Here is a 22,727-nt window from a genome sequence, read left to right on the forward strand (position 1 = left end):
TCTCCATGTAAATGTGGGTTTCCTCCAGGTGCTCAGGTTTCCTGCCACAGTCCAAAGATGTGCTGATCAGGTGAATTGCCCATACTAAATTGCCCTTGGTCTTAAGTGCATTAGTCAGAGGGAAATGGGTCTGGATGGGTTATTCTTCGGAGGGTCGATGTGCACCTGTTTGGCGGAAGGGCCTATTTCCATACTGTAGGAAATCTAATATAAAATTGATTTGTTTTCTTGCTTATTGTTTGTAAGGTCCTAAGTTGCAGACTGTCTCTCATTAGCTCAACTTAGAAACAAGTGATCCATTCCTAAAATGTTTAATTTCTTAATTGAATATCTTATTTATGTCGTACATATATTGTTGTTTTGAGCAATCTCGCTGACTCCTAATGATGTGATTGTCTGTTCACTCTCATTGTTTTATCATTGGTCAATCATGATGTCACCTTCTGTAGATCCTGTTGCATAATTATGGTTACCACAATTAATGTGTACCTCCATGGGTTTAATCAGTTGGTTAGGCATTAATAACCATGTCCCTGCTTACTCAACAACTAGATTGTTCAAGCCTATTTAAATTTTTGGTCTATAATGGAATAATTTTTTTTAATGAGCTTACCTTGCATTTGATGGGAATTTCTGCTATTGGTTGGGGGGGGGGGGGGTGGTATGGGGGAGACTGTTGTTGAATCATTTTGTATTTTGTGTGCATATTGACTGTAATTTCCTATATTACAACAATGACTATGTTTCTAAAATCCTTAGTCAAGTACTTTGGCCTGAGGCCTGGAATGGTAATATGAAACAGGACAAGTGTTTATTCAATGGGCTTACTTTCCATTTGTGATTAAATGGTGCAGCTCATGCTGCCTCTTATGGAGTCCAAAGCAAATCAGTGTCAGGGGTTGGGAGTCAAGAAACAGACATTCAAGTTGAGGAGCACGTAGTGAATAAGTAAGTGTTTACAATTTGAGAGTCTGGGATCTGAATAGCAATGGAAGGTGACTGAACAACACCGTTAATATGTCTGACTTGTTTCTGATTGACATCATGTTCTGTGTAGCACAAAGTATATATTTCAGGTTATTTCTACAAGATACTACAGAAGGACAATTAATTAGTATTTTAGGATACACATAGGTACTGTTGATGTTGTGCTTCAGTTGTGATGGAGGCATGTGTAGGTGGTGGCAGTTTCTGTTGTGCAAAATGCTGTTGAGGGGTTATGAAGAGCATGGGAGCATAAAAGAGGAATCATTGAACTGAAAGCTTTACGTAAGTGATAAGGATGTACTTAATATGAACCTTGGGGAGAATAAGGAATTGTTGAATAACATCTTTGTTTTCTTGTGATCTGTGTAGAGGGATGTTGGGATATTACACTGCACTTCGTGCATTTTTCTTTCCTGCTTTATATAAATCTGGTTACTATGAAGAGTAGAGGATAAAATTTTCCCTTTATCAAAAAAGGCATTTTTAAAAAAAAGTTCATGTCAGAGCAAATTGTTCTCCACTTCCTTGCTCCTTCTGGAAGGATTCACTTGTCTCGTAGACTTTTTTATACTTGTAACGTTGCTCTGGAATTTTGGGTGCACTGATTTTGATACTTTTGATACAGTTAGGTTTGGCTGTATAGCCCAGAGAGTAGTATGCAAGTCTCATCAACATTCCACCCAAAAGCTTTAGAAATTGTAATATTTTTGTTTTGAACGAAGTTCTGTAGTTCCAGCAGTACAGTGGTTCCTAACTGATTACAAACATGCTTGTGAATCTCCCATGTTTTGACTTAATTTCCTGTTGTTCTTCTAGTCAAAAATGGACAACAGACAGTATGGTGATGCTCAAGAATTCGCTGCAGATGTTCGGTTGATGTTCTCTAATTGTTACAAGTATAATCCTCCTGACCATGAGGTGGTGGCCATGGCAAGAAAACTGCAGGTTGGTTTGGTACTTAACAGGGATATGCTGTATTGAGTTTTGCTTGTTGGTCTGTAAAGTTTTTTTTAATCATGCCTGATGAATTGCTTCAGGATAAATAACTCTGGTGTAATCGGTATTTGCTCCAATTTTTTTGTTGGAGTGAGTTCACATTCTTGGGAGGGGTGGGGGTTGGTGGTTGGTGGAGGGGAGGAGGAGAGACACTGACCATTAATTTTTGGTCACTGAAGTTTCAATCCAAAGTCTATCATTCTCTTGCCTCTGACTGTGAATGTTCAGGATATGCTTGCAATAATCCAGATTGATACTTGTGTCATATTAATAGTAAATTCTGTTATTAGAGGTGCTGCTTCAGTTGATGTACTTGGGTCTCACCAGTCTTCTCAGTTGGCATTTAACTGTTTTTTACTTGCATTGTCTTGCTGATTACACTTCGTGCTTTGGGAGGTCCTGAGGCTCTGAACAGTGACTTCCTAACAAATGTGAAAATACTAATGTTTATTGCCTGTCATTTGTCTGGTAATAATTGGAAATTGCTGTTTGGTTCGAGTTGCTCTATTTTGAGAACAATGGAAAGGGAACGGTGATGAATTTATTGGAGTGTGGTGAAAGAGTTGGGCATGTTGAAAGTTATGAAGAAAGACTCCAAATTGTCTTCCAAATTGAAGCACAACGTTGAGGAAAGTCCTGATATTTTAAAATTGAAAGCTTTTATTCATAGATCAGTTTGGTTTAAAAATAAGCATTCGGCAATGTAGTTATGGAGACTGAAAAAGAAATGAGAATATTTTTAATCTGAATTATTATAACATGGAATCAAGTGGATTTGGAAAGTATCCAAGCATGGATGCTTGGAAACTATGCCTCCAGCTAAAGAACGACTACTGATTAAACGCGATGCAATGTATGGCTTCCTTTTATGATTAATTGCTACACAATTTATCATTAAGGGAGATTTAGCTGAGTGTGAGCCAGTACTGAAGCCAACATTCACTGGTATTAAATTTGCATCTTTTAGACCTTTTACAGTCTTCCAAGTTTTCAAATGAAGCAAACCTGGAAGATAAACTTTCAAAACGATATCTCTATGCCCCCACTTTTTGGTATCCTAATTTTTGTAAATGAGTTAAAAGGTATGGTTCTCATTGGTACTCATGTCAACCTTAATTTCATCCATTTACTGTTGCACTATCTCTTATTTGAAATGGGAGAAGAGGAATTGCTCAATTCTTGATATGTTTTGTGACACAGTTGAGTTTGATAACATTATACATTTTTGTGCTCACCAGTAAATTACAAGAAGTCTTCTTTTAATAATTTTTTCCGTTGTTTTTCAAGTAAGATTTTATTAGCAGAGAATCCATTCCCAACCTAAGAAAGCTGGAACTGGCTCTGCTAGCGCTTAGAGCACTTTTGAACCTAAGAGGGCACTTAGCAAACTTGTCAGTTTGTCACCTTGTGGCCAGGCTGAACTTGTTTCCAGTTCATCTCTACTGGTTTACGTGAGAAGATGCTTGAATTTTGACTTAGAGTTAGTCATGAGGCGCTAGTGGAAAATAATAGACTTGAAATGATGCTGTACATTTTGAGTAATATTATGCTGAATAACATTTTCTTTTTAAAGTGCAAGGTTAATGGTATTTATTCCTGAAGTAATTGAGATAAAAGTAGGGAAATATTGCTGGGCAAGGCATTGGTAAGACTGGAGAATTGCATGCAATTTTACTCCCTTTAATTGAGAGATGTAGAAGAATGAGGGGGGATCTGATTGAGATATACAAGATGCTCAAGGGGATTGACAAAGTGGATGCGGAGCGGTGTTTCCTCTTATAGGGCAATGTAGGACAAGAAGTCACAGTTTTAGGAAAAGGGGTAGCAGTTTTAAAACTGAAAAGTTACTTCTCTCAAAGGTTTTAGAGTCTATGGAATTCATTACCCCAGAGTGTAGTAGTAGCTGGGAAATAGAGTAAACTTAAGAACTCGATAGGGTTTTAATGTGTATTGGAGTGAAATGTTATTGGGAATGGGCAGGGAAGTGAGGTTGAGGCAGAATTTGGCCACGATAGTATGGAACGGAGGCACACTGAGTATTGCGTGTGCAGTATTGAACGGAGGTGAACTGCCTACTTCTGATTCTTGTCTGTGCACTCATCCTAGTACTCAAAACAGGTCGCTGATTAAAAATTGGCATTCTTCATTTTGGCGTTTTTGTCTTTGTCAGGATGTGTTTGAGATGCGTTTTGCAAAAATACCGGATGAACCTGTTGAGCCAGTTGTTCCATCTCCTCCTCCTTTGCCACCTCCGACAAATCAAGTGTCATCCTCTTCCTCGAGTGACAGTAGCAGTGACAGTTCTTCTGACAGTGACAGTAGCACGGATGATTCAGAGGAGGAGCGGGCGCAGAGGCTGGCTGAGCTTCAAGAACAGGTACTGTCTCTCAGGTGACTGTACAGATTTATTCTGCATAATTTCAGTTTGCACTTTTTTTTATGATCTGTGATAAGCAGGTGAAATAAACAATCCACAGATCGTTTGTAGCTTAAAAAAAATTGTGGCTTCTTATGTAAGGAAATCTTTCATTAGGAATTATAATAGTCAGTATATCGACTGCAAATTTGAAATACAAAGGAATCTCAATTATCCGAAAGACACAGGTGGGGAGCATTTCATTCGGTTATTCAAATTCTGGGTAATTGAATGCCAGATAACATAGTTTAGCCAGGATCTTGCTGGATAATCAAATGCCAGATAATTGAGGTTCCTCTGTATATGGCTTGTGATTGTAGTGTTTATGCATCAGTGGGTGTGATCTAATCATGGGTAGCATTGGGCAAAAGGCTGAAATATTCTACTTTCCTCCCAAAATTGAGCGTTTTGAGACTAACAAGTGAGATTGAGATTGTCGCCCTCTTTGGGATTGAGATATAATTTGTGTCACTTGAACTTGACTGTTTGGTGCACAGTGACTTTGTTCGATTAATTTGATTAGTTCATGAATGAGATTATGTGGCCTGATTCTCTAATGTTCACATTGAAATGTTGTCTTCGTCTGCAGTTACCCATATTATTTATATTTCTATGCATCCTGCATGTTTGTATAATTTAATTCAGGCTTTTTGGATTGCAGAGCGTTGCAAGGACACTGCAACAACTAATAACTCACACAGCATAACTAATGAAGCATTTTTCTTTATCCGAATGATATCCCCAGCCACTGCTCCCTTTTTCATTTGTATCCTTTACGTATCTTTTTTGTGTCTCCATGTTGCTGTCACTTCCACTTAAATTACATATTCAGTCAGTTCTTAGTCCAAACCCATCTATGGCTTCATTGTTTCTGTATGCATCTTTTGGATTCTTAGCCTGGTTCTTATGAATTATTTTTCACAAACATGATTTTTAAGTTTTAGCGTATTGTGCCTAATGACCTGAAGGTGCTGTTATGATGAGTAGGGCACTGGATTAGAACTCTGGAAAAGTACCCAAGATCAAATATTAAAACAGGACAGAATACAGATAACTTGATATGTTGGGCTATAGTATAGTTTCATTGCAGTTGTACATGTAAACAATTGGCTATATTCAAAACAAATTTTTTAAAAAATTACGTACAGTTGAGTCGCACGTTTCTCTCTGGGGTTGAATGTTAAGAGCTTTATACACCAAACTATTGAAACATTATTTCTAATACATTCATGAACTTTGTGTCTAGCAAAGCCAGCATGTATTCCCTTGCTCTAATTGTCCTTTAATTTGGTGCCATTTGATTACTACAGTTCATGTGGTGTACACATTCCCGTAGTGCCATTCAGAAGGAAGTTCTGGATTTTAGACCAAAGTGAAGGAACAGCAAAATAGTTCCACATCAGGCTGGTATATGGCTTGTAGGGGAACCTGCAGGTGGTTGTGTTTTCATGTATCTTTTGCTTTTGTTTTCCTGGATGGTAAATATCAAGAATTGGGCAAGGGATTTGTAGACTATTTGTAAATTGTTAGTGTAAATGACAGGTTCAGTATTTCTTTTTCTGATTCTAATCCCCAGAATATTGGTGGGGTCAGCAATGGTAACGCATCAAGAACGTTTGGTTTAAATTTTTTTGCTGGAAGTGGTCTCTGCCCAGCACTCAAGGCATAAATGTCACTTAGTCCAAGTTTGAATGTTTTTCAGGTTTTGCTGCATGCAGGCAAAGAGGGCTTCACCATTTGAGTGAATGGTAGTAAATACTGCACTTATCAGTGAACACTCGCGTGGGGTTAGTGTTGATAATACAACATAAAATCAGAAGTGAGTTTGCCTTCAATTGCATGTTATTTCTAGCTTCAGTATTACTATTATGTAGATTGCATTCTTTGGGGTCTAGTTTGAGTTCAAAATTCAGACAAAATCTTAATTGCACCTGCTTTCTACTGGTGAATACATTTACAAATGACCTTTAACTTTGGATCAGTTAAATAGTTACTGAATCAGCTGCCTGATATTTTAGATTAAAAGTGCTTGGCATTGATTTAATCAGTAATGTCTTAGCCCATAGTTCAGTGATTAATGAAATTATTACACCACATTTAATGAAAGGTCAAATTTGTTGTTTGTTCATAAGTCTACATTTCTCCTTACGAAGAATTTCATCTGGAAGCATTGCAATTTTTCCATGTGGATGGTGACATTTTGCTGTCTTCCCACTTGTTGAGGCATTTAATTATAGTCTATTTCTTAGAGTTCAAGTGGTTAAATGTGTTAATCTTGAATATACTTGAGTTCGTCACACTCCTGTCCATACCTGGGGAATATTTAATTAGATGCTTTATCTCACCTTAATCCTGCTAGGCAGATAAAATTAAGTTATGGCAGTCAAAGGAAAATCAGTCACAAGGTGAAGAAAGAGGTCCTTTTGATAAGCTAAAAGAAAAATGATGCTTGGCAAAAGCTGACATTTTTAACATAGATGCAGTCATACATAACAATAACTTGATTGTATTCATTCTGAGGAACAACAGAAATGCCTATTGTATGCTTGGAAACCTTTGAAAATTAGATTGAAGTCATGATATCAGAGTTGTCTGAAAGATACCAAATTAACTAGTAAGTGCAATGCTTGAAGATGAAATCCTTTAAGGAGAAATGTAGACTTAAGAACTAGCAACAAATTTGGCCCTTCATAAAATGTTCTATAATCAGTTCATTACTTTGATCTCCGAACTATGGGCTAAGACATCCCTGATTACATTGCTACCAAGTGCTTCATTGGTCAAAGTATTGAGTATGGGATTGGAAGGTCATGTTGCGACTGTACCTGATTAGGCCACATTTGACACAGTGTGCGCAATTCTGGTCGTCTTCCTATCAGAAGGATGTCATGAAACTTGAAAGGGTTCAGAAAAGATTTACAAGGATGTTGCCAGGGTTGGAGGATTTGAGCTATAGGGAAAGGCTGAATAGGCTCGGGTTGTTTTCTCTGGAGCGTCGGAGGCTGAGGGGTGACCTTATGGAGATTTACAAAATCGAAGAGCATGGATAGGATAAATAGACAAGGCCTTTTCCCTTGGGTGGCGTAAATCCATAACTGGAGGGCATAAGTTTGGGGTGAGGCAGGAAGATATATGAGAGGGGGAAAGATTTAAAAGGGACCATAGGGCAACATTTTCACACAGAGGCTTGTGTGTGTATGGAATGAACTGCCAGAGGAAGTAGTGGAGGCTGGCACAATTGCAGTATTTCCAAGGCATTTGGACGAGTATATGAATAGAAAGATGTTGGCCAAGTGCTGGCAAATGGGACTAGATTAAGTTAGGGTATCTGGTTAGCATGAACAAGTTGGACCAAAGGATCTGTTTCCATGCTATATGTGTCTCTGTCTGACTCTAAGTGATGGGGATTTTTCAGCAGATGCTTTAATGCAGGAGGCAAGTGCTTGGAAGTTGCAGCATTGTTGCTTTATCATTAATATTGATACCAAGAGGAAACTACCTTCTGCATGTCTTGATTGTGAGAACATTGAATGTTCAGTTGTGAACATTTTAGTGTTTTCTGAAATACTGTGTTGCATCTAATCTGTCATAACCTGACCTTTGAAATAATTGACCGTGTCAAATTACAAATTATTAAAGAAAAGAATGTTTTCCCATATCCCCTTTCCTCCACACCTACACCAAACCTTGATCTTTATGTGGATGTGAACCCATGAACTTGAGTGAGTAAATACTAAGCAACAGCTGTGTGTTCTGACTTGCATGCAAACTGTTCATATGGGTTCATCAGTTTGTGGAGTGAACTGCAGTTAAGTCTGACAAGTTTTTTTTTGTCACAGTTGAAAGCGGTGCATGAGCAGCTGGCTGCCCTTTCCCAACCACAACTGTCAAAACCAAAGAAAAAGGAAAAAGACAAGAAAGAGGAGAAAAAGAAAGAAAAGGAAAAAGACAAGAAAGAAGAAAAGAAAAAGAAGGAGGATGTGGAGGAAAAGAAGAGGAGCAAAGCTAAGGAGCAACAGCCAAAAAAATCAAAGAAGAACAATGCAAATACCAGGTAATTCTGTTCACTAAGTTTTATATTTAGGACCAGTTTCAAATATGAGTGAGTTTGCATAAGGTTGGTAGCTCAGATTGAGGTTCAGGATGTAAGCTTGCTCACCAAGCTGTAAGGTTTGTTTTCAGACGTTTCATCACCATACTAGGTGAGCCTCTGGTGAAGCACTGGTGTTATGTCCTGCTTTCTATTTGTGTTTAGGTTTTCTTGGGTTTGTGATGGCATTTCCTGTGGTAATGTCATTTTCTATTCTTTTTCTTGGGGGAGTTGATGTGATCCAAATCGATGTATGTTGGAGAATAGCAATCTCTTGTAAATAATGACTTTAGCAAAGATGAGTGGAGGCAAGGCAAGAGTAAGTTCCACACTTATACAAAAAAAAAGTGCACATTGATGTTTAATTTGTTGATCTTGACACTGGAAATGATCAGATTTCCTAAACATGGCCAATCAAGGACTGCATTGCTAGCTTCTAGCTCTCCTTAAATGCTTTGTGGAGGGTTTTTTGTCCACGATAAGACCCTGTCAGTGTCATAAATGGATGGAATGTTTGGCCTTTTGCATACAGATGGAAACTGTTTAACCTATCAGGGATTGCTCAAGGGTTTGTAATTTTAGACCAAATAAATATGGTATTAATCCTACCTCTAAGAAGCTCCCAATATTTAGATCCTTGCACTGTATAGTATGTTGTGGATGTTACAGTTCAGGAGTGGAGCGGTGACTCAGTGGTTAGCACGACTGCATCACGATACCAGGGACCCAATTCCTGCCTTGGATGACTGTGAAGTTTGAACATTCTCCCTGTGTCTGCGTAGGTTTCCTCTGGGTGGTCTGGTTTCCTCCCACAATCTAAAGATGTGCAGGTCAGGTGAATTGGTCATGCTAAATTAGTGCATTAGTCAGGGGTAAATATAGAGTAGAGCAATAAGTCTGGGTGGGTTACTCTTAGGAAGGTCGGTGTGGACTTGTTGGGCCAAGTGGCCTGTTCCCCATACTGTAGGGAATCCACTCTAATAAAACTTCTGTTGGACTTGTATGAATAGCAGCTTTTTACAGTCAGATGTTTCAAGGTGGTGTGCAGCAATTTAAATACTTGAAGTATAGTCGCATGTTTAATAGGAAATCAGTTTGAATATTTTAAATTTTTATAACCCATTGTGGATGTCTCTAAACTTTAAGGTACTAGACATAACCTACATTAAAAGAAATCGTTCTTTTAACAATGAACAAAGATGATCTAGTGTGCTTTGTCCAAAAATAAGGCGTAATAGTATTGTAATATCAGGGAATATGAGCACAAAGACTAGGTGACTCAACAATGATCCTGGGTATGTCTGCTCTCCAACTCATTTCTTCCTTGCGTAAACAACAGGTATCTTCCCAACAATGTGGAAAATTGAGAGGTGTCCTATCGCAAAAAAACTAGACATTCAAAGCGCTCAATTATTTTTCTGTCATTGAGTTCAAAGCATTTATTCAGGATGATTTCATAAAGTGCTTATTTTAGAGCCAACTGGGGAGCCTGTTGTTCTATGCATGGCAGTGGGGACAGGATTAATTAGTAACCTTGTGGTAAAAGTCTATTGGCTAGAGACGCCAACATAGAGTTTCAATTGTAGGTGTCAGATTCTTTTTTTAAAACCTGAATAAAAGTAGTGAATGAAGCTAAATCAAACTTGTGAATTATGAAACTAGAGTAGAAGCTTTGAGAGTAGAGATGCAATGGTATTTAGAATCTTCAAAATAGAAGTACTTTCAAAAGTGGACCCAAACAGACCTGAAGACATGCTGAGTTCAGTTTCTTTTGTTGGGGGGGACACCCTACATGGCCTGAACTGATCTAACAGTGGAGTATTTCAACACTCCATCCCCACAAAATGACCTGAACTCAGTATGCCCTCAAGTCTTGTCTGGTCCAATTCAGAGACTTGGGGGAGGGGGGCAATATTGCTTTAGGTCTGCTTCATTTAAGTAGTGTTTCCTTTTCCCAACGGGCCCCAATGGACCTAGTGTATCTTGATAAATGCCACTCTTTTGATTTGTTTGTGCCTGATTCTTCTCCTTTGCAAAATTACTTAGACACCAATGCACACAGTATGTGTGCACAAAGGTGTTGGGTACCATTACAGGAGGTAATAACCATTCTGAACTATTTAAGTGATTCATTAAGCGAGGTGACAAAGATTTCCCAACACAGTTGCAGAACCTGACCTGTCCCAAAAATTTGAATAGACATATTGTGACCTTGGTTTTGACTGTACTTTGGGACAGTAGATTAAAACTATGTAAATCTATATACTGTCTTCTAATTGAATTCTAAATATATATTATGTCCACCAAAAATACCCAAAGTCTTTGGATAAAGGATATCTGACCTGTCTTTGCCAACTCAAAAACAAATCCTGATGTGAGAGAGAGGCTCTCTGAGCATGATGCATCATTTATGGCTGTTTAGGAAAGTAAAGAGTATTGCCAAATTCAAAGAAAAACTTAAGCTTGAAAAGATTAATGGTAGTTCAGTATATTGGCCTGGTATGAAGAACCAGCAAAGAATAATTTAGAGGGAGAATGTAGCTTTCTTGCATTCTAGCTACTCATCTTGAAAACAAAGATTCTGCGTGTATTTTTAAGAAAAGAATAAAGCTAATGTTTCTTTCTAGAGAGTCTGGGGAAATTGATGGAAAACAAGGAAATGGCAGAAGCGTTAACAGGTATTTTTGTATCTTTCTTCACTGTAGAAGGCTGAGAAAATTTCTCATACAATTGAAGATCAAAAGATGAAAGGGAAACACTTAAAACAATCAGCATCACCAAGAAAAAGATGCAGGGAGGACTGACAAGTGAAGTGTGGTGTTGGAAAAGCACAGCTAGTCAGGCACCGTCCAAGGAGCAGGAGATTTGGTGTTTCGGGCATGAGCCTTCCATCAGGATTGGAGCAGTCAGCAGTCCTCACGGGCCTATGCCTGAAACATCAATTCTCCTCCTCAGATGCTGTCTGACCTGCTGTGCACATTCAGCATCTGTAATCCTTGCTTCTCCTCCCGATAGAAGTAAAGGCTGACAAGTTCCGAGGAGCAAATGGTCTCCAGGTTCAAGTTCTGAAAGAAATGGCTGCTGAGATGCATTCGTTACAACCTTGCAGAATTCCTTACATTCTGGAAATCCATAGCTTGTACTTCAAAGATTAGAAACAGAAATTGGGAAACTATAGGCCAATTAGCACAACACATCACAGGAGTGTTGGTTTGAATATTGTTATCAAAGATGCTATAATGTGATATTTAAAATGTCTTTATGGGGTCAGGCAATGTTCAACTTGGTTTTGTGAAAAAATTTATTGGGAATAGATAATGGGAAGCATATTTTGTAGCAGATAACCAAAGTTTTCATCCAAGTTGATGTTATCAGAGAGGCTAATCTTTTTGTAGGTTGTCAAGCTGTGGCGTCCTACCTCATTGATTCATGTAGGGACAGTATATATCGTAGATATCAATGACTTCAAGATCAGTAGGAAAATAGTTTAGAAGGAGAGTCTGCAAAGGATATGACAGCAGCACTACAAGACATAGTTGAAAAACAATAGGCATCCCATTTAAGGGATGAGTGAGGAGAAATGATTTCTCTGAGGATAGTTAGTCTATGGACTTCTCTTTCCCAGAAAACAACGGAAGGTAGATGATTGAATTCGGAGGCTGAATTAGATAGATTTTGAAAGACTAGAGTTGAGACAGACTAGAGTGTGGAATTGAGACCACAGTCAGATTAGCTACTCGTGCTCCCAGGTCTAGTGTTTCTGTGTCAGCCTTGTTGCCATCTTCCAACAAAATAACAACGAAGTGTTACTACATAGCACTTACTCCTTAATAACTTGATCACCATTACTTAGAGTTCCATCAGGTCAGGTTCAGAATATGAAGAGCAGATCTGAATTCTCGAGGTAAGGTCAGAGTGACTGTCCTTGACATCAAAATAGTATTTGACTTGTATGAAGCAAGCCTTGGAAATCAGAGTTACTGGGATCAAGGCAAGTATGTCCACTGGCTGCAGGGGTTAAGTTAAATGTGTTGGATGGTGTGCTAGTGAGTTGGCATTTGTACTAAATTGTTGCAATGGCAGCCAATTGAAAAATATTCTATTGAACTCCTGATTTGTAATTCTCAGATTTAAATTGAAATCAGTTGCTTCAGAATAATGAGCTTCTTGTAACCAAAGTACTTTTCAGTGAATGAGATGGGTAGCAGCGACAAGCGGGATCTGAAGAGAAAGCATTCTGCGTTGCAATTCTAACTGTTACATGCTTGTCAGTATCTGAGAATGCTCCCTCTTTTAGTCATATTTCTATTAGGATAGCAAGGGAAAACTCCCTTCAAAATGGAAGGGATAGCGTAGTGCAAACTTCTTACCACACCTGGTCATAGTAGAGGTAATATGCTATAACTTGCTGTTAACATTTGGCATCTTTTTAAATAAATAGTATTAACTACTTTGTCTCCCTATTGTTTGGATGGTTGGTGACCATAATACCTTGTATTTGAGAGAATGGGTTACCAAGCCCCACCAGGAGCTTAATTTGTTCGTTTTGAAGCAGTCAAGTCCATAGTACCCTTCCAGATAAGTTTGTCTTCAAACTGGCAAAGTATTCAAATCATCCTTTCAATATGCTTCATTTTACTGTTAGCATTAGTTTTCTAATGCTAACAGTTAAATGAAGCATATTGAAAAATATTGATTTTTCAGTTACTTGATTGTCAAATAGGCTGTAGTAGTCTTAATAGCTTAGATGCTCCAGTTGTTTGATGTTGAATTGTCTTCTGGACTTACTTCAATTCTTTGTTTTTACTTCGTCCTAAAATCTCTGCTTTCACAAAAGTAAATCCTTAATTTACTTCGTCTTTCCTTCAGCTTTGTGTTCTGCTCTTTGTAATACTGTTTAATATTTGAAATTATCATTTGAAATGTTCAATTTATTTCTGTGCGTGAATGGACAGTGTCGGTTCAAATGTCTGCGCAGCATTTATATGTATTGTTGCTGTAAGCCTACAATTGCCACGTTTGTTTGAATTCTACTTGCTTTTCCTTCAGAAATCTGAAGAGCATCAAACCTGGTCCTGCTTATGACTCTGAGGAGGAGGATAAGTGCAAACCGATGACATATGAGGAAAAGAGACAACTGAGCCTGGACATAAACAAACTTCCTGGTGATAAATTGGGGCGAGTAGTTCACATCATTCAGTCCCGTGAGCCCTCACTGAGAAACTCAAACCCTGATGAGATTGAAATAGACTTTGAAACGTTAAAACCCTCTACGTTGCGAGAGCTAGAACGATACGTTACATCATGTTTACGGAAAAAAGCGAGGAAACCTCAAGGTGAGAGTTAGCCCTCGCGGATTTAAAAAAGTTGTCACCTCACTATAAAATCGATCTAAAACTTTGGTTGTGCGCATGAATCAGTCTAATCAAGCCATTCTTAATACATCAGCCATTCCCTCTAAATTAAATCTGTTCTCCACTTACCATGCCATTTGCTTTTTTCTGACTGCAAGGTGTGTTGGGAGCTTCTCTCTCTTCTCCGATCGCGGCCCCACTCCATTTCTCCCTGGACAGGCTTTTCCAAGTATTACCTCTGAAAGCCGGCTGTTAGGTAGTGACTAAGATGGACATAGGATTTGGGCAGGGTATGGGTGAGCAACATTTTGCATTAAGTTCTTTCTTGGACCCTAAACTATGCTATTACCATTCTGTGGATTATCATGACACTGTATTTGTGTCATAAATGGTTTGTTGAAACAGTGGCCAATGATTAGCTTAAAATGGTAAATACTGAAATCTGAAATAAAAACAGTATATTCAAGATGCATCTGAAAGAGAAAATGTTTTGTCTTCTCACTGACCAATAGGATCAAGATAAAAATGGACAAATTGAGTATCATCATAGATATTAATGCTACAACTGCTTTTTGGAATAGCTTTCTGTACAAAATTTCAATCGTATATTACGCGCTAGACAAACTTGCTTGATTTTGGATTTGATCCCATTGGGCGCAGTCTTAGCTTTTAAAATAAGCTTTGTGGAACATAAGCAACATTACTGCAACTCTCAAGTTACTGCTAAATTTGAGTCATAGCTATTTACTGCGCCCAAGAAGGCAACTTGTTTCCTTTTGTTCTGTCTTTTGCAGCTGTTCCATGTGCTGCCAGAATGAATATTCTTTATGCACGCGGCAGCCAGTAATTAGTTATTTGTTCACCATTCAAGGTGGAACATCAAAATTATTCCCTTTTCCAACCCAGGGCCACCACTTTTTCAGTTGAAGGTTTTGATGTTGGAAGTAAATAGAGGGTGAATTTTTCTGTCAGCCAAAATGTCAGCCTGACATATTGGGGTAGAAGAACGCTGGCATTTCCCCCCAGAACAAGGATTTCTGTATTTTGACAGCATGTCTTGGCAAATCAGAATCAAAATTTAAAAGAGCTGGCAGATAAGTCAGTTGCCAATATTTTCATTGTGAAGCTTTAGCATTCCATGACTGGGTGATATTTCTTGTCCTAATCTAGTCAGTTTCTGCCCACAAAAAGAAACAGAGCCAGAGTGAGGATTTAAAACATGGCAAAGAATTTGGGACACTTTATTCTTCCCTGTTCAACTATGAAGACAACCTTAGGAATAAAAGCTGTGTTCTAAATTTAAAATTGGAGGTGTAGTGGACAGCAAAGGTTACCTCCGATTACAACGGGATCTTGATCAGATGGGCCAATGGGCTGAGGAGTGGAAGATGGAGTTTAATTTAGATAAATGTGAGGTGTTGCAAGTCTTAGTAGGATTTGTACACTTAATGGTAAGTTCGTAGGGAGTGTTGCTGAACAAAGACCTTGGAATACAGGTTCATAGCTCTGAAAGTAGAGTTGCTGGTAGATAGGATAGTTAAGGCGGCGTTTGGTATGCTTTCCTTTATTGGTCAGATTATTAAGTACAGGTATTGAGAGGTCAAGTTAAGCTGTACAGGACATTGGTTCAGTCACTGTTGGAATATTGGCGTGCAATTCTGGTCTCCTTCCTTTCGGAAAGATGTTGTGAAACTTGAAAGGGTTCAGAAAAGATTTACTAGGATGTTGCCAGGGTTGGAGGGTTTGAGCTATAAGGAGAGGCTGAACAAGCTGGGGCTGTTTTCCCTGGAGCGTTGGAGGCTGACGGGTGACCTCAGGTTTGTAAAATGTTGAGGAGCATAGATAGGATAAATAGACAGCCTGTTCCTCACGGTGGGGGAATACAGAACTCGAGGGCACAGGTTTAGGGTGAGAAGGGAAAGACGTAAAAGGGACAACTTTTTCATGCAGAGGGAGTTGCCAGAGGAAGTGGTGAAGGCTAGTACAGTTGCAAATTTTTAGATTTGATTAGATTAGATTACTTCGTGTGGAAACAGGCCCTTCGACCCAACAAGTCCACACCGACCTGCCGAAGCGCAACCCATCCAGACCCATTCCCCTACATTTACCCCTTCGCCTAACACTATGGGCAATTTAACATGGCCGAGAAACCTAACCTGCACATTTTTGGATTGTGGGAGGAAACCGGAGCACCCAGAGGAAACCCACGCAGACACTGGGACAATGTGCGAACTCCACACACAGTCTTGCCTGAGATGGGATTTGAACCTGGGTCTCTGGCACTGTGAGGCAGCACCGTGCAAAGGCTTTTGGTTAGGTATATGAATAGGAAGAGTTTAGAGGTATATGTGCCAAGTGCTGCCAAATGGGACGAGATTAGGTCGGGATATTTGGTTGGCGTGGACAAGTTGGACCGAAGGGTCTGTTCCGTGCTGTACGTCCCTATGACTCTATTCTACTTAAAGTAACTGATGTGTGGCAATGGGGAAAAGAATCTAAGTTGAAGTGAATAGTTAAGTAGAATAATGAGGTCAACTTAAAAAGAACTGAGGCATAACAAATCAAATTATATCCATTTGTTAATCACTTGGTATTTATAAACAAATTAGTTCTTACTAGAAATAATTTTATAGTAATCCTACCAAATAGCGCAGCCAGTGTTGCAACAGTAGAATATGGGCATGTGTGGGCAGTGAAACTGCTGTACATGACTGCTTATACGAAACATGTAAATAATCTGTTCAGTCATTGAGCTGGAGTAAGAGGTGGGAAGACTTAACAGGAGGAGAAGAATATCTGGTTTATTCTGGATCACAGGGGCACCACACACAGGCATATGAAGTGTGAGAGACCTAGTTATTAGAGATAGTGAAGTGTTACAGTATTAGATAAAATAAAGAAGGCATGCACAACGTACATTAAGAACTAAGGATTGAGCAAATGAAGATTGAATTAGGAAAGTCTGAAATAAACTATACATCGTTTTAATATTTTCTTTAATGTAAGCAAATAAGTGACAGAAGAGTAATTAAATTTATTAGGGCATCCAAGGTAAATCTGTATCGGGTAATGGTGAAATTGGAGGGATGCTCAATAATTACTTGTTACAGTTTTCACGAAGGCTGATGAAAATAAAGAAAATGACTCCAGTGTTAGTTGTCTGAAGGAATATGAAGGAAAGAGTTTCAGAAATGTCAGAGTGAAACTTTGAGTTAAAATAGATTGCACTTGCAGATACAGTGGAAGATAACTCAGACTGGTACATATCTATACAATGAAACACTTAAAAAAAAAATTGAGGATTTTTTGGAAACAAATGCAATCCTACTTTCAAAACTGGAGCTATATTTGATTCTACAAGCAATAAGCAAGTGGACTTGCTATACTGATCAGAGTTACTGGAATCTATCTATCTTACACAAGAATTACTAACTTTCTTAAAGTGAAATGCTAACAAATTTTGCATTTGCACAAAGAAACCAATGAAGTTGATCCTGTTAGGCATTGCCTACTGCACCTAGGATAAGAGGCTGGCAAGATGATGTTGCTACACTTGTGCCATCAATGATTTCTTTCAGGTAACTCCCTCAGAAGGCTATGGGAAAGTGAGAAGAAATCTACTTGCAGAATGGTTACAGCATGAAGTAAAAGGCTACTTTGTTTTTGTTTGTGCAAGCCCTCTGAAAGGTCAATTTACCTAAACCAACTCCCTGTAACCTTCCAAGTGTTTTCTTTTAAAATAATGAATAATAACGGTCCCTTTTCAAAACATCAATTGACACTGTCTACTACATACATTATGTTTTAGATTCTAACCACTTGCCTCCACAAAAACAAGTTATTTCTACCACCATTGTTTTATTTATCAGTTATCTTAAAAATTGAATCTAGATACTTGGACCAGTCGAGGCATTTTCTCTCTCTCTGTACTTGTGCAGATCCACCATGATGTTACATGTCTCTGTCAAACCTTCTCAATTTTTCTCTGTTCAAAGGAAAACCGTTCCAATGTGTGGTTCCTAGAAGTGGAAGCAGTACTCCAGTTCAGAGATTTTTCAGGCTTAAAGTTTTAACTACAAAGCCAAAATGCTGTGCAGGCTGGAAATCTGAAAACAAACCTGAAATGCTGGCAAAACCTCCGGTCAGATAGCATCAATAGAACAAAGTAGTGTTAAATGTGTCAGGTAGATGACCTTTCACTGTTCTGATGAAATGTCATTGACCTGCCATCAATGCCTGTAGATTATCCAGCTTTTTCTGTTTGTATTTAAGGTGACTTAACCTTGCTTTTGTACTTTCCTGTTAGTATCCAAGATGTCGTGTGCTTTTTCATTCCTTGACTCACGCATGTGCATCCAAAGTTCTTCTGCTTCTACATCCCCTTGAAAATTGTGTCCTTTGTTTTATACCTTTTTTGTCTCTGTACCTTTCCTGCCAAAAAGAATTAGTTGGTCTACACTTGCTCTACCGAGAAATCTGCTCCCTGGCTTTTTGCCTTGGGGAATTCCAACAGCATCTGCTAAATATTCCAGCTTGGGGACGGGGGACTGTATTTGAAAGTTCAGCATCAAATATCAACAATAGAAATAACGATGGCTGTCTCCAAGATGGAATAAGTGTTAGTATCAAAAAACTACAAACTGATTTCTGTAGACCTCATTGTGGCCAGTTTTTACTTCTGGAGTAGTGGTGTACTTAGTTTTTGCTATTACATATTCTTTGTAGTACACTTCAAAGCATTTGGTATCTTGAAATTTCTGTCATGTTTTAAACATTGAAAACTTTTTAGTCCACACAGTGGTTCAGTTGTTAGCACTGGTTCGATTCCAACCTCTCGCAACTGTATGTGTGGAGTTTGCACGTTCTCCCCGTGTCTACATGGGTTTCCTCTGGATGTTCTAGTTTCCTCCCACAATCCAAAGATGTGCAGGTTAGGTGAATTGGCCATGCAAAATTGCCTGTAGTGTTTAGGGTTGTGTAGGTTAGGTGCATTAGTCAGGGGAAATGTAGAGTAATAGGGTGAGTTACTCTTATGAGGGTTGGTGTAGAGTTGTTGGAATGAAGGACCTGTTTCCACACTGTAGGGATTCTATGAATTGGAAACTTGCTTTGTGGCCAAGCACTTGGCTCTGCAGGAATTCAAATCATGGTAATGTTCAGGGTCGAGTGCAGCTGCCATCAATCACTGCCATTTAAGTATTGAAGCTCCAATTGTGGAATTATTGGTGCGATTTGATTACACGTTATCAGCCCACAATTCTTGAGGTAATATGACTTCAGATCCTGGGGTTAAGGGAAATCAGTGAAATATATTCTTAAAAATGCCTTCTGGATAAATGTGAGCTGAAACTAATTTTGGATCTTTCTGTAGCCAAATTCAAATCCCATTCCTGGTGGTGTTTACCAAAATTTTTAGATAATGGGACATGAATCTTCAATTTGTTGACAAGTTTAATTTGGGTCGAAAACCGGAATTTCTGTGTTTTCTGTGCTCATGTTAAAGGATGTTAATGTACAGCAATAGGCCCCATTTGGTTTTGAAATTTAAGGTCAACATTCACTGTTCCTAATTGATGTGAAGTCCACCTGGATGCAGAGTAAAGCTCTATCTAAATGTGTTCAATTTGTTTAACATCAGAGAAAAATTCTATGATGTGTCAGGATCCTCTTTCTCATTTATTTGAGGATCATTCTTCTGTCAGAGGAGGCTACAACACAGAAAATGGTCCTCCAGCCCATCAAGTCTGAACTGGTCAAAAACAAGTGCCTCATTGTTCTAATCCCTTTTGCTAGCACTTGGCCTGTGGCCTTGAGTACCTTGGCATCGCTAGTGTGCATCTAAATGCTGAAATGTTGAGTTTTTTTTTGTCTCTACCACCCTTTATAGACAGTGAGATCTGAATCTCACTGTATAGACTGCAGGACAATAAACTGTGTCCTATAGAGGCTGCCAACTGAATCAAACCAGGATCTGACGTATTTTGTTTATCTTGGATGTCTGAAGCTGGTGATGAATTTCGCTCTGTCCCACTCTGCGTACACTTGGGGATCAATCAGTAAATGTGTTTATTAAATAAACAATAATGCTTGTAAAACCTTTCAAGTTATTCCTTTTGGTCGGTCTCTGAAAATCAGACTTAATATCCAAGTAGTCACTGACCAGCTTTGTCATGTTTGCTGAACATGTGTCACCACAGACTGTTCAATTCAGGAATTTTGAGAAAGGGCTGATTTCTATCCATTGAAGTTATCACACTACATTTTTCTGTACTCTTTGCTGTAAACTTTATTTCAAGAATTTTTGTAATAAGTTTATTCTATCCTGTTGGAAAGTCTTAAATGTTGCTGCGTTAATTTATTGGAAAATAGTCTTTCACTTGGCTCCCTATTTACTTCAGCTACTTGACAATTCATGGGGAGATTTCAGGAGCTTCTCTCCAAGCAGATCCAGTGATCCAACAAGTGGATTATTGGAAATTCCCAAGTGGGCTGTTCCTGGTTTACAGCTCCAGATTTACATAAAGCTGTGTGGTCTGAGATGTCCATTTTATACGAAAATTTGTTTGTTTGGGCCAGGGTCCTAAGTGTTTAAAAACAGTTTTTAATTTGAGCCAAGATGTGAGATTTTAATTGCATGTGTTTAGGATAAATGAAATCTAAATTCCTGAACTCATGGACTTAATTCCATGTGGCTCCTAATCTTTCTCTTAACCCATTGTTTTATGATTAACAAACAAAGATCAAAAAATAAGAGCAGGTTTGGCCATCCCGTCATTTGAGTATTCTCTTCCATTTAGTAAAATCATGATTGAGGTCTACTGTTTTTCAGCCCTATTCCCATATCTCTTGACATCTGTGTCCAAAATAGCTATCAATCTCAGTCCTGCTCCTGAATCCTTTTATTCCAGTATTTGAGTTGGGCACTCTTGTGGCATGATTCACTTTTTTTTCTCCTTCCCTTGTCTACTTGGGTTGTATCAGATGTAATGTCTGGTGTGGGTGGAGCTGCAAATTCTATTCTCCACATGACCACTATAATTTGTCACTATGCAGCTAGGCTGCATGTATGATTCCTATTTGGTATGGTTAGTTATAAGTGCATAGAATATGTGTATAATTAAATATAATTGAGGGGAAAGCATCTACTTTCACTCGCCCCTTTACCCAAATCCATTGTCATTAAATTGGCTTCTGTTGCTTGTTAACCAGATCTATAAGGTGATGCTCGAGCAAGTCAAATATTTTGTCGTACAGGAATATATGTCAATCATTGTTATGTACATGGCATTTGGTTAGTGTTAATCATGCGAACAGTTGAGGGCCTGAGATAACTGTTAGTACACAACAATGGCTGCTGTTAAAATTAACTCATTGTTTAGGATTTCATTGTGGTATCAGACTTGATTTTCGTACTTTTTGGACTAAAATAAACTGAACACCATTGCTCAACCTTTTTTCTTCGTTTTTCTCCTCCCTATTCTCTTTGAATCTGTCATGCCATATTGCATCTTTACCAATGTACAATACAAAGTCACTATTTGAATAATTTCATTTAAATATGTAGTTTCTTCAATTATGTGAAATGAGAAATAAGTAATGGGAAAACTCTTGTGGATCGGCCTTGGACAACTCATTATGGCTCTGATTTTTGGCTGTTTTTCATGTTTCCAAATGAAATTACTTTCCACGTGGCAAGTGCTTAAATTCCCTATAGAAGCAAAAATGGAGCAACTCTAACCAACTACTTGTTAATTTGTCGTCTTCCATGCCAATAATTTGACAGAGGCTGCGAGACTGGACTCTGAATTCACATGCTCAATGCCACTGAACACCTTTTGAACATCCGAGTCTATCTGTGGTTTGGGTTTCTTCCCAGACCACATATCCTCCCTTGGAGACAACTTATAAACACTCAATATTAAGATTCAACACACAATTTGGTTCTTGTGATTCCAGGATATAACTCTGCTCTTTTTTAGGCCATTGGGATATCCACATTGGGAGAAGGATTTGCTTTTCGTCACTCAGTACTTGAGGAAATGTTGCATCGTGCTTTAGAAGAAAAAAATGCTCTTGATAATTTGAGATTTTTTGAGTACTTAGAAATGGTTTTCGGGCAGTGTTCATGTTTGCTGACACAAAAATGCCTCGTTACTCAATGGGTTCTGTTGTTTTAATGGCATGATTTGGGTGATCACGTCTTCTGTAACTTATTCTTCACTGTGTTATATGTGATTCGCTTAACTTGTTAGGAAATTATATGAAATTTTCAGTCTGTTTAGGAAAAAAACAAAATTCTTACATTGGGCATGTGATGATTTAAGATCATTGATAAATGATCTGCTCCATTATGTCATTGTTCAACCTGTGTATGGGCACATGTGGGTGGGGTGGTGATGTCACTGGGGTTTCTTAGAATAAGAGTCAAAGCAACAGCTGGTTTTCAGAGGTACATTGTTTCCTTTTTAATCTTGAACTTGATCTATCTTTACCTGTGAAACTGATTTTATTATTGTAACTTTGCAAAATTCGCTAATTGCAGCATAGTGATATCATGATTAAATATTAAACTTGTGTTTGTGCAAAAAACCATCTGTGTGAAGATATGTGATTGTTTTCCCCTTTTCAGGCAATGCCCAACAAAGCATCAAGTGGTGTACTGAATCAGACATTCTGTCATGCCACTTGGTGGAGGGGCTTGTATAACTCATCCTGTTGAATCAATGAGACTGACCATGTCGCTCTGGTGAAATAGTGAATATTTCCTCGGAGAGCATGGAAATCACTTGCCCTTGTGGCAGCTTGTGTATGGTGGCTATGGAGGTTTTAGTACAGCTTGTCACATGTTATGGGGGAAGAGACAATAAATTGAAATTATTTACTT

At 38.5% G+C, this 22,727-nt stretch overlaps 1 protein-coding gene across 5 annotated transcripts in view; it reads left to right on the top strand.

Annotated features, from left to right (window-relative positions):
* Nucleotides 1–22,727, top strand: part of brd4 (bromodomain containing 4) — a 181,324-nt gene that overhangs the window by 108,854 nt on the left and 49,743 nt on the right. For 4 of the 5 annotated variants that reach the window (XM_060855027.1, XM_060855024.1, XM_060855025.1 and 1 more), the window contains exons 7-11: nt 1,804–1,932; nt 4,154–4,360; nt 8,239–8,453; nt 11,117–11,167; nt 13,539–13,825. In XM_060855027.1, coding sequence (XP_060711010.1) covers nt 1,804–1,932; nt 4,154–4,360; nt 8,239–8,453; nt 11,117–11,167; nt 13,539–13,825 — 889 coding nt within the window. The remainder of the gene's footprint in view (nt 1–1,803; nt 1,933–4,153; nt 4,361–8,238; nt 8,454–11,116; nt 11,168–13,538; nt 13,826–22,727) is intronic. The other variant, XM_060855026.1, reaches the window with a different exon arrangement.

Source organism: Hemiscyllium ocellatum, chromosome 45 (genome assembly GCF_020745735.1).
Source record: "Hemiscyllium ocellatum isolate sHemOce1 chromosome 45, sHemOce1.pat.X.cur, whole genome shotgun sequence".
Classification (NCBI taxonomy): domain Eukaryota; kingdom Metazoa; phylum Chordata; class Chondrichthyes; order Orectolobiformes; family Hemiscylliidae; genus Hemiscyllium; species Hemiscyllium ocellatum.